The sequence below is a fragment of the Eptatretus burgeri genome, chromosome 1 (genome assembly GCF_056783735.1).
Source record: "Eptatretus burgeri isolate ZD-2024b chromosome 1, Ebu_testis_v1, whole genome shotgun sequence".
NCBI classification, from domain to species: domain Eukaryota; kingdom Metazoa; phylum Chordata; class Myxini; order Myxiniformes; family Myxinidae; genus Eptatretus; species Eptatretus burgeri.
The window spans coordinates 26,643,909-26,662,156 of NC_140961.1; the positions used below are offsets into that span (position 1 = coordinate 26,643,909).

At 42.6% G+C, this 18,248-nt stretch overlaps 1 protein-coding gene across 2 annotated transcripts in view; it reads right to left on the reverse strand.

The window, feature by feature from the left end:
- LOC147034071 (hepatitis A virus cellular receptor 2 homolog) overlaps positions 1–18,248 on the reverse strand; it is a 55,764-nt gene that overhangs the window by 4,546 nt on the left and 32,970 nt on the right. The window contains exons 4-5 of one of the 2 annotated variants that reach the window (XM_085876098.1): positions 3,420–3,484; positions 2,018–3,327 (exon numbers count right to left, since the gene is read on the reverse strand). In XM_085876098.1, the coding sequence (XP_085732224.1) occupies positions 3,301–3,327; positions 3,420–3,484 (92 nt within the window). In that variant the 3' untranslated portion in view covers positions 2,018–3,300. Of the gene's footprint in view, positions 1–2,017; positions 3,328–3,419; positions 3,485–18,248 lie in introns of those variants that run through there. The other variant, XM_085876091.1, reaches the window with a different exon arrangement.

Consider the following 18,248-nt stretch of genomic DNA (forward strand, 5'->3'; position numbering starts at 1 on the left):
TTCATTCCCACCTTTAAGTCAGTCCTATGGTATTTCGTACTGCACCAAAAAGTTTCCAAAACATTAAAAAAGAAAATTGTATATGTAGTTGAGGCTTGTGGAAGAGCTAGTACATTGAACAGATCAGGACCATCCATCCATTGGGACCATACTCTGTGCAGAGCGTTGGTGCTGCCTAAGCAGTCTCCTGGGCTATTGGGCACAATCCTGTACTGGTCACCACTCTGACACAGGATACCAGCAAGCAGGCACTCAATTTGCCAATCTCAGAAGATGAAAGGCAGAGTCAACCCCACCTGGTATTAATTCAAAAGCTGAGCCGGATTTGAACTCAGGATCCTAGGATCCCAAGCCCACCACCCTAACCATGAAGCCAACACCAGACATGCTCAGGACATAACAGGACAAAAGGAACAGTGGAGATAGGGGGGAATCATTTCTCCACTGAAATCTCTTTTACGTCCTCCATCCCCTTGATTCTCATCAGAAGGCTCTTTTTAATGGTTCAGGAGATGTTACAGTAAGCTCCCATTCACAAAAATAAGTGATTAACCATCCTTGCACATCAAATAGGAAAGTCAATTCAATTTTAATCCAACGCATCATGCATTCCACCCACACATCCTACATCCGCTTGAGTTCTACCAGAAAGTTTTGTTCGCCTCCGCTGACAAAGTCGTTGGTGGCATTATTTTTTCGGGTTGTCTGTCCATACTTTACGTCCGTCCATGCAAAATTTATCAGTTTTCTCTGCAACCACTCATCCGATTGACACATTGTTTTTACCATAGGTGCAATTACTCATGGAGAATGTTTTGATGATAATTCTGACGGCATAGGTCACATGGTGTGGCAGCCATGTTGGAAAAAGGAAAAACTTTGGACCTCCAGCTGTATCTCCGAAACCGCTCAATGGGAAAAATTGAAACTTGGCACATGTGAAGTACACATGGGAAACAAGTGTAATTTTTTGATGATGTCATTGGTGGCTTTGTTATGACGTCATAATTGCATTCGTTGAATGCTTTATCTGATCAGTATGAAATTTTTGAGTGTCATCTTGGGCGAAATTGTATGGGGAAAAAAATTGATGACATCATTTGTCACGTGGTTCAGCAGCCGTATTGTTTTTAACATAAAAGCCTTCTCCGAAACAGCTGAACAGATCGAGGGGAAACTTCACCCACAAGTTCCCCAAGCCTTGAGGATACCAGGGTGTTGATGAATTATTATTTATAGGTCACATGGTCTGGTAGCCATATTTTATTGAACGGAAATCTTTAAAAAATATATTTCTCTTGAATCGCTTCATCAATCGAAATGAAACGTCACCATTATGATCTAGCAGTCATTAGGAATATATGTTTTAAATTTCAACCTGATCAGACACATGGTCTGCAGACAGAATTATTTAATATATTGAATCTGGGTTCAGGGATTTAAATCAAATTTGGTACAAGTATGTATAATGATGTAATAATGTGGGCAGAGGCATATCTGATGACATTGTGACATCAAAGAGTGTCCTTCTAGTTTTATATAGTTTCGAAGACTTTCAGTTTAGCTTTCATGCAAATAATTGAATGTTAAATCCCCTTCAAAGAGCTAAGCAAATTACCTCTTACCTGAAGTTCACCAGCTATTAATTAGCTGGCTAGGCTTTTGCTCACCTTTGTTAAGCTGCTCGGTGTAGCCAGCTGTGTTTTTACTGACATTCTGATCGTGACGTAATAGGACCCCTAAAACGAGCTTCGTTTCCAGATGCTTAGGATCCAACTCCTAAATAGTGCTGCTTTCAGAGTGTTTGAAACTAGAATCACTTAGGTGCCAGTCCAGTGTCCTCAGCACTATGGTGCCAAAAATAGTAACACCATGCCAGTGTCCTGTAGATAATTGTGGTTCATGTGAGATCATAGATCTAGTTTGTTCGTCTGTTTCCCTGTGCATCATGATGTTACTCTACTTCCTCTGACATCTTGTTCTTTCATCAGCCTTGAAACTTGTTGATTTGTGTGAGAAAAAAAACATTACTTTCCAATGCTGCGAGAAAAGCATCATCATCAATTTGTACATTTTGTGCAGCAATTCTTCTTTGTCCAGGAAGTTGTTTGAGGTTGCTTGTAACGGGGCTCAGAGCCAGGTTCCATACTGGAATAGTAATTATCAGACCATAATTATAAAACAACAAGGTAAACAGAGGTAAACACAATAGTCATTGGTGAATAGCATTATGTAATGGCACTGGAATCCCCCCCAATCCTCCCTCCCTGCAATCCTCCCTCCCTGTTACCTACACCCTGCACCCCACCCTGTTGCATGAGCATTAGGGGCATAAATTATGGCTGGACGTGGTGACCTCTCGTTCATGCTTTTAGTTTACCATACATTTATTTTACAGAAAACAAATAAATTGTACACAAAAGCTGATGGGGAAAACTTTCAAAAAGAACACGTAAATTGAGCAGACGATTGTTTTCCAAGTGGTGGCACAGTTTTAATAATGAGTGAAGCGCATTTTACTCAGTTGTGGAAGAGGTAACAAAAGACGCAAGTGGACCGCGTCGTGAGTAACAAAGCAGATGGAAATCGGATGATGTTTCACAAAATGGCCACAGGAACGGCTTGAGGGAGGCACGTTCCATTTATGCTGATGGACTTGATTAAACCTTAGTAATAATTTTAGTTGACATGTGATTAGATTTTTTTGGGTCCGTCTTTGTAACACTCGACCAAAACAAAGCCAATGGAAATCTGACGCAACAAATCAGGGCAGTGTATAATCAGCAGAGGCCTACAGGCCTAATGTCTTTGGCCCACCAGAAAACCAAGATGGTGGCCAAATTATTTTGTCAAGATACAATGGTGGGTGGAGTCAAGTGACAAATGTGGGTGGGGTCTGGCAGCTGTCCGACCAATGTGTGCACATTTCTAAAATTGACCCCGAACAACAACTCAACCACAACAGCAACAACAACCATGTGGAGCTCTTGTAGACCTGCAACACGTCGCAGGTAAAAACCTGTCTGAAGGCCATGCATAGTTTTAATGATGTACTTTACTGATTGCAATTGTACTGGCTGCGCTCTTTTCACTGTGCATGTCCACAGATTATGAGGGTTGTATTTAGTGTTCATGATTGCAATTGCTAATCCACTCAGTCGTTCTTGTGATTGTTTTGCGGCAAGTGGATCCATGATGCAACCATGGTGCACATTATTCGGAGATCGTCAAGTGGGCGTCTGAGACCATGAAGCAGTCTCCAACCCATGACAATATACAATGGAACTTGCTTGTGTTGTCTCAACATCTCAGGATCCATTGAGGAAGCTGCACAGCTAATCGATTCATTTTATCAAATATATTCATTTGGGACAAGTGAGATAAAGAATGAAGCAAATAAGATGAAATAAAAAACAAACCAAGGTTTTCATTGGTGAATTGGATATTTCATCATTGTCTGAAGTCCTGGATTTCTTTATTTGGGCTGAAAGAGAGGGAAAACAAGATCGATAAATGAATGTCTTAGAAATAGTTGAGGACATGTTCAATACCGGGGGTGGGGGCGGGGGGTTAACGACTAAAATGGCCGCCAGTCTACCAGTCAGCCATCTTTGATCAGATTGCAAAATATAGTGAAGTGCATTTGTATGCCATCATGTACTGTGCTTTTGTAAACTTTTAATAAAATCGGACCATGCATGCCTGAGAAATGGTTGGGGACACATTGAATCACAAAATAGCCGCCAATCAGCCATCTTGGACCTGATTTGAAACAAAATGTCGTGCATATATATATATATATATATATATATATATATATATATATATATATATATATATATATATATATATATATATATATATATATATATAAAAGCCATCATTCATGATCTATGTGAATGATTAAGATTGGTAAATGCACGTCCGAGAAATGGTTGACGACGTGTTCGACACCGGGTTTTTTTTACAACTAAAATAGCCGCCAGTCGGTCATCTTTGATTGCATCATGAAACAAAATGATGTGCATATGTATCATCATATGTGTCAAAGACAACACACCATCATGTGTTATCTCTGTGCTAAATACAAATAAAATCGGTCCAAACATGTCCGAGATATGGTTGCGGATGCATGCACACACACACGGACACGAAAAGAGACCAATCCTAAACCCCGTTTCGGATTAAGTCTAACGGGGGCTAATAGAGTGATGTTAAAAGCAATGTTTTATTGAAACTTGCCATCTGAGACAATTAACATCATGATAAATGAACAATGTTTAGTGCTTTTCATTTTGAACAAACTCTCAAAGAGCTTTAAATAGAAGGATAATAAAAACTGAGAATGAGCAGAGAATTAAAATTGACATGAACAAGGGTAGAGATAAAGAAAAAGCAATCTTAGAAAGAAGACTTTCAAAGAGATTTAAACCCTGTGAACGATGAGGCAATGCAGATTTTAAAAGGCAAAGAGTTCCACAGACTGAGTTTAAAAGTTATTAACATAGTTTTAAATCAATCTGTTGATTGACTTACAGCCAGGGAGCACCTTCAGAGTTGTAGTTATGTCCAATTTCTGAGCCTGAATCACGAGAGCATGGTTGCTATATTTTACAGGAGTTGCAAGGGCTTGAGAAAAGAAGCAGGCAAACCTATCAGCAGGGAAATGCAGTGGACCAAATGTGATGTCATGAGAGCGTGAACCAAAGTTTCAGTTGTCTTCTAGTTCACGCATGTGCACATCTTGGCAACATTGTGAAAATTGAAGAAAATAGATTTGTTGAACTTAGCAATGTCCAGAATGAAGGAAAGAGTTGGATCTTTGGTGACACCTAAGTTAAAGACCAAAGAATATCAGTGATCAAGTCTTGATTCCCAACTCTCAGTTTCTGAAGTTGAAGCATTCCAAGGACCGATGAATTGCATGTGGGTCCTCTGGCTTTACATGCATCCAATGGACGGTGCACACATTGATGTATCGCCCTGCATGCAAAGCACCATGGTAACAATTTATAGCTAGGCCTGAAATTCGAACCCATGTGAGACAGCTCTGAGGTGAATTTGGCTACTTCGAGGCTGTCCTATCACCCCCATCTTAGAGATGAAAGGTAAAAGATAAATAGTTCTGTAATTTTGAAGGTGATTTTATAGGGGTTTCAACCCCAACAGAGTTTCCTGCTGAGAAAATAAGAAGTCTCAATCATGTACTGTCACTTTTTATTCAAAGTTTGTATGACCAACTGACTTCCACAGATACAATTCCCAAGACCACACACCAATAACTCGGCCTTCCGCCCAAGCATAACGTCATCCCCTTGAAGTCGCATGTTACAACTCTACACTTCCCCCCACCATCATGAGCTAAGGGAAAAGAAAAATAAATTACAGAATAACTGCAAACATGAAATGAAACAAAGTGGAATTAGAACAAGCAAGCAGCTCTACTCAATCACTTAGATCTGCTTCAGCTGATCAACATGGGCACGACGAATAGTACCCAAGTTGAGATCACGGAGAGTACAATTAATGGGTTGGTCATCTCAACAGCTTCAAAAGGTCCCACCCATTGTAGTACAAGTTTTGCCATAAATGCTTAGTTGCGTCAGATTGGGAAAAGTTCTTCAACATCACATGACCACAGCTGGCTGCACAGGGTGGCCTATGTCGCTGGTGTAAACCTCATCTGGGCTGCATTTGCCTTGTCTGCCTGAGTCTGTACAGCAGCATGCAGTCAATTTCTACTTTCTTCCTTCAGATTGAAACCAAACATATCCTGCACAGGTGCAATCTTAGTGGTGTCATGGCAAACAGAATTCAGCGCATATGCAAATTCAGAAACATGATCTCTCTATCGAGTGCAGCCTGTGGCTGCTGGTTGCATCATTGGTTGGGCGCAGCTATGCTGCTGATGCAGTGTCCCCCTTACCAGTATACTGGTGCTCATTTTGCTGACCTCGGAAGGATGACAGGCTGAGTCAACCTCCTGGTGTATTTAAATTCAGCGGCCAATGGGGCTTGAACTCAGGACCCTGGGATCCCAAGCCACCACCCTAACCACTAAGCCAACACCATGCTTAGAAACATGATGAACCCATGACATATGATTAGTGTCTATGTGTGCTTGGATCATACCTTTCAAATTTCTATTCACACATTCTATCCAATTAGCTTGAGAGTGATGTGGCGAAATTAATATCTGTTAAGCATTCCACTCAGCACAAACAGCTGCCAAGGCCTTTGAAGTGAATTGTGATCCGTTATCGGTAACCAGTCATTGAAGTGGACCATAGCGACAGAAGATCTGGCATACAAATATTGAAGCAACGACTTGACCAGAAGATGATTTCAGAAGGAAAACTTCAGTAAATTTGGAAAAATAGTCAATGATGATGAGAAGATAGATATGACCGGCATAACTCTTGGGAAAAGGTCCCATGAGGTCTACACCCAGAACCTCCAGAGGTTGCTCAGATATTGAAGACTGCATGTTACCAACAGGACATTTGTATACAGGTTTCATTGCTTGACAAATAGTACAACTCCTTATATAACGACGAATGTAGGCCCACATCCGTGCCCACCATAAACAATTCATCGTAAAATGACTGAGGGTTTTCCGGTAACCCAAGTGACCTGCAGTAGGCTTATAATGGTACTCGTGAAGCACACCTGGACTCAGTGACGCTGGAACAACAGTAGCTCGATGATTCCCGACCTTGCAGTATAACTTTGAATCCTGAATAACATACACTTTTGAGTCAGCTGAAAGATTCCTACTTGTTTCAGGACTATCTTACCACAGACATGAATCTTATCAATTTTCCAAAAAATTGTCATTATGTTGATAATTCTCCAAATTCTCCAAACTCAACTGCACATCCACAGCAAAAGGTAAAACTTTGGGCCTAAAATTAGATGAACATCCGGTACATTCATATTCTTCAATGCATGGTAAATTACAACGAGATATATTTACACAGAAGAGGTGATACCACTCCTCACACACATTATACTGATTCCAGTCCACTTTTTGCAAGAAAGGAGAGTGCAGAATGCAACAGAGATCTGCAGCACACAGACTGTCAATCTCTGCAGCAAGCTGTGGTACTGACTGGATCAGGCTGGCATACAATCCCTTGTGATGATGACAATATAGTCTTGAGTACTGACTGTGCTTCAGATGTTGCCAAAACTGCCACTGGGATCAACTGTCATGTGGGTGGTGACGATGTCACAACCGTTGTATTGGGCTGTGGAGAGGTTGATGACGCCACAGGCCGCGGAGAGGTTGATGATGTCTCTGCATTGGTGGCTAAGCGAGTCAAGACCATGACTTTTCTTGAACATGACAAAGCATCAGGAACCTGATGAGTCTTTCCAAGCCCATACTTGACAGTGATGTTGAAGTCTTGAATATTTAAGACCCATCCATTAGGCCAAATGACCTGACAGCTTGGCCTTACTAAAAGCCAACATAGGGCCTGATGGTCGATGATGACTGTAGTGTGGACTCCTTCAACAAACGGATGACAGTTTTCTAATGCCCAGATAACGGCCAAACACTCCCGCTTGGTAGTTGTATAATACCTCTCCTCAGAGCTGAGAGATTTACTACCATAAGCAATAGTGATGAGTTCCAGTTGCTGACACTGTAACAACACTGTGACAAGGCCATAGTTATTATCATCATAGTGGATCTCATATGGAGAGTCTAGGTAAGGAAACTACAAAATAGGGGCCATCATCAGAGACATTTTCAAAGAGCTGAAAGCCTGCTCATGTATGTCAGCCCATAGCTACTCCTAATCCTTTTCATTGAGACAATACAATGATTATACAACATCAGTGTAGTGGGGAATGAACTTCTGATACCAGCCCACCATGTCAAGGAAACACTCCAATTTATTGAAGGATGTGGGTGCCAACTGAAGAGATGCAATGCCCAATATATTCAATGTCTCACATGAAGAAATTACCTTTCTCAAGATTCAGGGTAAGACCAGCCTTGGCAATCCTTTTAAATATTTCATCCAAGGCAGCCAATTGTTCTTCCACGGTATGGGAGAGAACAACAATATCATCAAAGTACATGTGGCATGTCTTGCCAATGAGGTCCTGCAAATTATTCACCATGCAACGCTGGAAGGTTGATGGACCATTCTTTAGAGCAAAACTCATCACATGAAAATGGAAGAGTCCTTCTCCAAAAATGAAAGATGTCTTCTCCAGGTCCTCTTCAGCAACAGACATCTGGAAATAACCACTGCACACATCTAATTTGCTGAAAATCTTGCACCCATGGAGAGATTTGAGGATTGAGTCAATTGTTGGAATGGGATAGAAAACAGTTCAATTTTTGGTAATTTACACAAACGGAAATTACCAGATGACTTGCCTCCTTTAGGAACAGCGACACATGGAGAGGTCTAGGCCAAGTTGTCTGGTTCTCACACACCATCAGCAAGCATCAGATTGATCTGTTCCTTGATGACATTCCACTTTGCAGGGGAAACATGGTAGTGCTGGGACTTGACTGGAGAGGCTGCATTGACCAAAGTTATGGAATGTTGCACAAGGTCAGTGCTGCCGAGTTTATCCGAGAAAATGTCCTGGTACTTATACATTAATATTTCAAAGGCAGTCTATTCTGAGGGTGAAAGTTCAATCCCCTTTTGGACAATACTGTTGAGGAGTCAGAGATCTCTTCTGGAAGATAGGCTCAAACAGGTCCATCATCCGGGAAATTGGACTGGTCTTCAATAATGGCCATCAAGGGACCCCCATCCTTGACAAAAGGCCAGAGAATAGAGAATACATTGTTCTGACCTCTGCACCCAGTATGATCCAGAAGTGAAGTCCATAACCAGACCAAGGGGCTTGGCACCATCACAACAAATGATGACATCAACATCCTACAGTGGAGCAGACATCCTTACCACTAAATAATGGACTCCCTCAAGGTTCCGTCCAAACCCCCACCCTCATTAACCTCTATGTCAGTGAACTACTGGCGATGACCTCCTTGAAACTTTCCTATGTTGATGGCATCGCATTCGTAGCTCAGGGCCCCAACCTAAAATCTGTTGCGGACCAACTCACCTGAGATCTGGGCAGACTGGAGTACTTACACAAATGGAAGCTCTGTCTGAAGCCCAACAAAACAGCAGTCTGCACCCACCATCTTGATAACTGCACAAAAAATGCAGATTTAGATGTGACATTCTGTGGTATGAAACTTTAAAATGTCCGTGATCCAAAATACCTTGGGGTTACATTTGCCCTGACCGTGACCCTCAAAGAACACCTGCAAAAATATAAGGAGCAGATCAGGGCACGGATAAACCTCATCCAGAAACTGGCCGAAACATTGTGGGGAGATGGCATGAACACCTTATGCATGGCAACTCTTGCTCTTATGTACTCGACTGCAGAGTATTGTGCACCATTCTGGCTAGCGAGTGCCAATGTGAAGGCCATGTTCAGTTAAACTCCACTATGAGAACAGTGTCTGTAACCCTCAAGTCAACAAACACTGAGTGGCCCCCTGTCTTCTCCAACATTGCTCAGTCAGCCATCTGAAGGGATGTGCTGTCATCCCAATACTTCAGCCACATTTTGACTACCAAAATTCCAGCCCAGCGCCTTCTCGTTGAACATCCGCAATGCCACCTCAAGTCCCGAAAGCCACAATGGAACTGCACCATACTACTTATCGGAACCTATCAAAGCGAAGCCGACTTCTGGACGGCCAGCTGGGAGGCTGCCACAGCTCCTAATAAACATATTGTACGTAATCCAACCATTGCTCCACACAGTTTCAGACTCCCATGTTGGCAATGGACAGCCATCAACAGGTTCCGCACTGGATAGGGCTATTGCGGCAGCACCCTCCACCAATGGAGGATAAGGCAAGACGTGCTTTGCGATGGAGGAGTCCAGAAGATGGGGCACGTCAAGTCGCACTTTCCCTTCTGGCAGCTATCGGGAGGACTTTCAGCTCTCCACCAACTTACTCGTGGGGCAGCCACATGACTGCAGAACCTAGACATTCAACTTAAATTCACCCCATATTGGCCATATACAAGAAGAGGAATTGGAGCAGAATAGAATGTAATTTGGGCAGTCACACCAGCAGTCTTTACAGAGACTTGGGTTGATACCATGGTATGCAGTGAATTGCTGTAAACGATCAAAATATTATCATCATCCTGCTCAAAATGTAGGCCCAAAGTGTAGGTCATTTCTGGGCTGATTAGGGAAATGCAGAATTCAGAGTCCACAAATGTGGACACAGACTTTCTCCCATTGATCAGCTGAATATATGGATCATCTTGCTGATGTCTCAGCTGAATTCGTAAAGCATACGTTGGCCTGTGGTGACCTGCCAAAACGGTAGGGGGCCTGTTGCCACCAGGAGATGTCCTGCCTGGGAAATCTGACCTCCTGTGGCAAATTTACCTTCACTGATGACACACCACTGATCGTCCATGGCCCTTTTGAGGTCAAGTAGCATTGACAACATGGGGGGGGGGGGAGGGGCTGAAGTGCTGAATTGTGTAGAACTGGGATTGATGCTTCCACCAGACAGGAGTGCAGGTCAGATCAGGTATGTGAGCATGCGCCAGAGCAGCACGTCGCTGCATCCACTTTCCGCCGGTACTCCAGGGGCCTCCGTCTGGCCATCCCCCAGGCAGATGCCTGGCCCATCCCCATCTCCTTGAGATACTGATCAACCTGATGCAATGATGAGGCACGTGGTCGGCCCATTTGCCTCATCCACTCACGAGGCTCCCTCACTCAGAGAATCTGGTGAGCAGGATCAGCATCAGGAAAACGAGCCACATGTCCATACAGCCACAGCTGATGCTCACAGACTATGCAGGTAACAAATCTCATTTGAGTCTCTCAGCAACTGCTCGTTGGACACAAAATCCAAAATCACAACTCCAAGACTTGAGAGCAGCGAGAAGTCTCCTTTGGGGCTCCCTGTTGACGTTCTCAAAGCTAAGTTTCCGGTTGTTATTTGTCCCGTTTTAACTGTTTAATTTTCTCACCTACATGTTACTGTGTGTTGCTAGTTCGGTTTTGTTTCAAAAATCGTGCTATTTTGTGAGTATTTTTGTCGACGTTCTTACCTGTGCTTGAGGCCTAGGCCTAGGCTTGAGGCCTACCGGTTCCACTCGGTGTTCGATCGTTGTTTTTTTGTTGTTTGTTTGTTTTTTCTCCCCATTACCTTCAATTTCTATCCTCCCCATTACCTTCAATTTTGATCCTCCCCACTTTCCAAACATCCCCCATTCTCCCAACTAATCTCTTTCTTATCTCAACAAAAACAAAAACAAAAACAAAAACAAAAACAAAAACAAAAACAAAAACAAAAACAAAAACCCTACAACAACAACAACACGCTCACCTTCTCCCGATTTGCTTCTTCTTCTTCCTCTTAACTTCCTCCTCTTCTTCCTCGATTTTTTTTTTTTTTTTTACACTTCCATGACCGAATCTGTTGAACTCTCTCATATATTAATATTAACAACAACAACAACAACAAAAATATATATATATATACCCAACAACAACAACAACAACACGCTCACCTTCTCCCGATTCTGCTTCTTCTTCTTCCTCTTAACTTCCTTCTCGTCTTCTTCCTCGATTTTTTTTTTTTTTTTTTACACTTCCATGACCTAATCTGTTGAACTCTCTCATACATTCTTTTTAACAACAAAAACGATCTTATAATGCTTCATCTTCCTCTCTCACACATGTGGTACTCTTTACTGTTTCACAATGCACTACTCTTCTGCTATTTTAACAGACTGCTCTCATTTCGACCTCTCCTTCATTCCTTGCCTAAAAAATCCAACTATTACAGCGCTTCTTCTCTCCATGCTCTGAATTCGCCTTCATTGCATCCATCAAGAATTGTGTTAAATCGCATCTCTGACCTAAAACTTTTAAAAACCACAGTTTGCCATGGATGCTCGCTTTCCATCAAACATTCTTTTTTTCAACTTCAGTGCCAACTCACCCCCTCACCCCTCACTCTCACTCTCAAAGCAACCATCCCACTCTTCTCCCTCCAAGCCTCCCTCTCAGCTCTCTCAAAAATTCCCCCTCACCTTTCTCCCACCTTTCATCCCCCTCACTCTTCCTTCTCAAGGTTGCCCCCCCTCTCATCCACCAACCTGCCTCCCTCCACTGCCCTCTCACCTCGATCTCTCCACTCCACCTCCTCAAATCCTCAACTGCCTTTTTCCTTGTCTCTTGTCCCCCTCTCCCCCAGCACCACAGAGCCTTTTCTCCTCCTCATTCGGCCTTCTCCCCTCGCTATTCTGCAATACCCCACACTCCTTCAGCAACCCTCCTTACCTGCCCCCCTCGTCCCTTGTCCTACCCTCCCCCTCCCCCTCCACCTCCTGCACCCAAAGCCTCCTCCCCTTCCTCTTCATTAAAAGTGTGGACCTCAAATATCCGGGGCCTTCGCTCAAACCTTTCAGATCTTTCCATACAGGTTGCCACTGACAAACCAGACATTATCTGCCTAACAGAAACTTTCCTCTCCCAAGACGTGTCTGACTCCCAAGTATCTCTCCCTGGCTACTCCCTCTTACGGTATGACAGACCTGAGCCTCGTCCTGGTGGAGGTGTTGCTCTCTTCATCAAAGACTTTATTCCTCACTCTCCATGCACTGCTCACTCCCCCACACCCCAGGAATACCTCTGGCTTTGGCTTCCCCTCCACTCCCACCTCATGTTTATATGTGTACTGTACCGTCCACCGAACAGTGATGACTCCATCTACACCTCACTATCCGAAAACATGGACCATCTTCTATCTTCTCATCCAAACTCTCTCTTCCTCTTATGTGGCGACTTCAATTGTCATCACGCCAGTTGGCTAGGTGTGGGTACATCTCTCACCTGCCATGGCACCTCAGCAAAAGCTTTCTGCGACTCATTGGGACTGACTCAATCGGTCAACTTCCCGACCCGGATCTCAACCAATGGTACTCCATCTCTTCTGGATCTGATTTTGACAAATTTCCCTGACAATATCTGCTGCTCTTCCTTCGCTCCAATTGGTTCTTCTGACCACGTCCTTGTCAAAGTGGACATCTCTCTGGCTGTTATCAGAGAACCACCTCACTGCCGTCGAGTCTGGCATTTCACTCAAGCCGACTGGCAGGGTCTCCGAGCAGCCATCAAACTTACAGACTGGTCTCCTATCACTACTTTCTCAAACATCAACTCATCCTGGGAATTCTTTCAAAGAAACTTGCTCTCCCTCATGCACAGATTTATCCCCTCTCGTGTTCAGTTGTCCTACCCTTCCTCCTGCCCTTGGTTTACTGAAGCTTGTGGCGAGGCAGTTGTCCTGAAACAACTTGCCTTTGCCTCATGGAAAGCAAACCCAACTGAGGGCAATCTCAGTTCTTTCCACAAAGCTCGGAACAAGTGTGTATCTACCCTTAGGAGAGCCAGAAAACAACATCTTTCTCATCTCAAGTCTGAACTCTCAAACCTCTCTCCCTCATCAAAATCCTGGTGGCGTTTAATCAAATCTGTTTCTGGTGTATGTTCCCCCTCCATCCCCTCCCTTACCTCAAATGGCCGCACTGCTGATTCCACACGTGATAAAGCTGAATGTCTAAACTCGGTGTTTGCAGCTAAATCTTGTGTCCTAAACCCATCTCTATCTCTACCCACTTTACCCAGTCGCACCCAACTGTCCCTGGACTCTGTATCCTTTTCTCCTGACAAGGTGGAGAGCTTGCTTTCAAACCTCGAGTCAGATTCTGCAACCGGTCCAGACGGCATCAGCCCACGTGTCCTCAAAGCCTGCTCTTCTGCTCTTGCTCACCCTCTCTCTGTTCTATTCACCCTCTCATTTGCCCAAGGTCATCTGCCATCTGCTTGGAAATCTGCTAACATCACTGCCCTGCATAAAAAGGTGCAAAAACAGATCCCTATAACTACAGACCAATCAGCCTTCTCCCAATCATCAGCAAGGTGATGGAATCCATCATCGCCTCAGATATGAAATCCTTCCTCTTCTCCAATGGCTTGATTTCCAATCATCAATTTGGTTTCAGACCAGGTCACTCTACCCTGGATATGCTGCTTCTGCTCTCCCATCAATGGATGGAGGTCCTCAATGCCAGACAGGAAATCCGAGCCGTATCCCTGGACATATCACATGCTTTTGACACAGTCTGGCACCCTGCCCTACTCACCAAACTCTCTTCCCATGGTATTCAAGGCCATCTCCACTCATGGCTCCCAGACTTCCTCTCCTGTCGCAGTCAACGTGTGGCCCTAAATGGAGTTCTTTCATCCCCTCTTCCTGTGCAGGCTGGAGTTCCTCAAGGTAGCGTTCTGGGCCCTGTTCTTTTTCTGGTTTTCATCAATGATCTCTCGGACTCTCTGGAAAATTCTCTATTTCTCTTTGCCGACGACTCCACCCTCTGCCGTACCATCTGTCATCCCTCAGACCGGCAAGCAGCAGCTTCTTCCCTCACTGCAGATCTGGATAAAATCACAAACTGGTCCAACACGTGGAACATGTCTTTCAATCCAGACAAATCTCACACTCTCACTATGTCTCTTCGAAAGGACCGTTTACAAAACCCCCCCATCCACTTTCTCAACAATCCTCTGGAAGAAGTCTTTTCTTTCAAGCTTCTAGGTCTCACTATCTGCCATGACCTTTCCTGGGAAAGTCACATTTCCAACCTCGCCTCAAAAGCCAGTCGCCGACTGGGAATCCTCCGTCGTGCTAAGTCCTTCCTCGGCCCTCTTGAGCTCCTGACCACTTACAAAGCTTTTGTCCGTAGCCTGATGGAGTACTGCTCTCCCCTCTGGGCTGGTGCTCCTGCCTCCCACCTTTCTCGGCTTCACGCTGTCGAAACCAGGGCATTTAAGATCATCGGCATCTCCCGCAATGAAGCTGAGTCTTTGGGCCTCTCACTCAATCACCGCAGGTTGGTCGGTGGTCTTTCTGTCTTCTACCGACTCCTCTCCAGCCTTGCCCCCCCTGCTCTCTCTCTGCGATTTGTGCCCACCACATTTCCACAGGGCGCTCAAGGTCCGCCAACAACCCCCTTCTGGTAAAACTACCAAAATCACGAATCACTGCTCATCTTCACTCTTTTATTCCTCTTTTTTCCCGCCTTTGGAATAAACTTCCTCACTCTATTCTTTCCCATTCTTCCCTCCAGGCTTTCAAAACAGCTGTTCACCACCACCTCTTATCTTCCCCCATCCAAATCCTCGATATTTTCTACCCCCGATAATCCACCCAAGCCCACTTCTTTCATTTCTCCTGCTTTCCTTCCTGAAAGTCCCTGAAATGTCCATCTTCTCTTCGCCATGTTCCCCGTCCCATCCCCATCCCTCTCCCTTCCACAGTTCACCTAATGTGTCTGTTCCCCAGTGTTTTGTCCCTTCCACTCCCGCCCCTCTTGTCTCATGCCTCCTTGCTGTGAGTTGTGTGTTAGCTCTCATACGAGCCTCGACCAAGGTATACAAAAAAAAAAAAAAAATCCGACCAGCGATAGCCAAGGATTTACCGAAGAGATCTGGTACCAAAGGAATTAAGTTGCCATCTCAGATCCCTGGTCAGAGTCCAAGTCTCACATCCGTAGAGCAAGACTGGAAGCATCAAGGACCTGAAGACTTGGACTTTCGTCCTCCTGTACAGGTACCGGCAGTGCCACATCCCATGATCCAGTGAATCCATGACTCCCCAGGCCGGACCCAGACATCTATTGACCTCTGACTCACAGCAAGCAGAGACATGAATATCACTGCCAAGGAAAGTGAATCTCTCCATGATCTCAACATCCTCACCACAAACAGGTACAGACAAGATAGCAGCATCCAAGATGTCATTGAAAGCCTGGATCTTAGTTTTGACCCAGGAAACCTGTAATCCCAGTGGCTCTGACTTCTCATTCAGCATCTCGAGGGCCCCCATAAGGATATCTTGAGTCTCTGCAAAGATGACTGCATCATCTGCAAAATCAAGGTCAGAGACCTTGACATTCCCAAACGATGCACCGCAGCTTGATCTCTCTGACATCCTCCCAATAATCCAGTCGATACAGGTACTGAAAAGTGTGGGGGCGAGTACACACTCCTAACAAACTCCAGTGACAACTGGAAATAAGTCAGAGATGGTATCACCACATCTCACAGCACTCTCAGTTCCAGAGTATAGTTTAGACATCAGATTGATCAGTTTTGGTGGGACCCCACAAAGACCAAGAATCCTCCAGAGGGCACCCCGATTCACTGAATCGAACGCTTTGCAGAGATCACCATAGGCTGCAAGCATCAACATTGGAGGCCGAAACTCTCGTCTGTGTTCGGTGAGGACCCGAAGAGCTTTAAACATATTAGAGCGATTTCTGTATTAAATTTCAACATGTAAGAGCGATTTCTGTGTTAAATTTAAGCATGTGAGAGTGATTTCTGTAGTAAATGTCAACATGTTGGAGTGATTTATGTATTAAATTTAAACATGTTAGAGTGATTTCTGTGTTTAATTTAAACATGTTAGAGCAATTTCTGTGTTGAACTTATACATGTTGGAGCGATTACTGTAGCAAACTTACACATTATATAGTGATTTCTGTAGTAAAATTAAACATGTTGGAGCGATATCTGTTTTAAATTTAAACATGTTAGAGCGATTTCTGTATTAAATTTAAACATGTGAGAGTGGTTTCTGGATTAAATTTTAATGTGTTGGAGTGATTTCTGTATTATATTTAAACATGTTAGAGTGATTTCTGTATTAAATTTAAACATGTTAGAGCGATTTCTGTATTAAATTTAAACTTGTTAGAGCGATTTCTGTATTACATTTAAACATGTTAGAGTGATTTCTGTATTTAATTTAAACATGTTAAAGTGATTTCTGTATTACATTTAAACGTGTTAGAGCAATTTCTGTATTACATTTAAACATGTTAGAATGATTTCTGTATTAAATTTAAACATGTTAGAGTGATTTCTGTGTTTAATTTAAACATGTTAGAGCAATTTCTGTGTTGAACTTATACATGTTGGAGCGATTACTGTAGCAAACTTACACATTATATAGTGATTTCTGTAGTAAAATTAAACATGTTGGAGCGATATCTGTTTTAAATTTAAACATGTTAGAGCGATTTCTGTATTAAATTTAAACATGTGAGAGTGGTTTCTGGATTAAATTTTAATGTGTTGGAGTGATTTCTGTATTATATTTAAACATGTTAGAGTGATTTCTGTATTAAATTTAAACATGTTAGAGCGATTTCTGTATTAAATTTAAACTTGTTAGAGCGATTTCTGTATTACATTTAAACATGTTAGAGTGATTTCTGTATTTAATTTAAACATGTTAAAGTGATTTCTGTATTACATTTAAACGTGTTAGAGCAATTTCTGTATTACATTTAAACATGTTAGAATGATTTCTGTATTAAATTTAAACATGTTAGAGTGATTTCTGTATTAAATTTAAACATGTTAGAGCGATTCTGTATTACATTTAAACATGTTAGACTGATTTCTGTATTAAATTTAAACATGTTAGAGCGATTTCTGTTTTACATTTAAACATGTTAGAGCGATTTCTGTTTTACATTTAAACATGTTAGAGCGATTTCTGTATTAAATATAAACGTGTTAGAGCAATTTATGTATTAAATTTAAACATGGTAAAACGATTTCTGTCGTAAATTTAAACATGTTAGAGCGATTTATGTCGTAAATTTAAACGTGTTAGAGCGATTTCTGTTTTAAGCTGAAACATGTTAGAGCGATTTCTGCAATATATTTAAACATGTGAGAGCAGCTTCTGCATTAAATTTAAATGTGTTAGCGCGATTTATGTAGTAAATTTAAACATGTTCGAGCAATTTCTGTGTTAAATTTAAACATGTTAGAGCGATTTCTGTGTTAAATTTAAACATGTTAGAGCGATTTCTGTGTTAAATTTAAGCATGTTAGAGTGATTTCTGCAGTAAATTTAAACATTTGAGAGCAGTTGCTGTATTAAACTTAAATGTGTCAGAGCGATATTTTTATGAAATTTAAACATGTTAAAACGATTTATGTTAAATTTAAGCATGTTAGAGTGATTTCTGTATTCAATTTAAACATGTTTGAGTGATTTCTGTATTAAGTTGAAGCATGTTAGAGTGATTTCTGTATTAAATTTAAGCATGTTAGAGTGATTTCTGTCTTAAATTTAC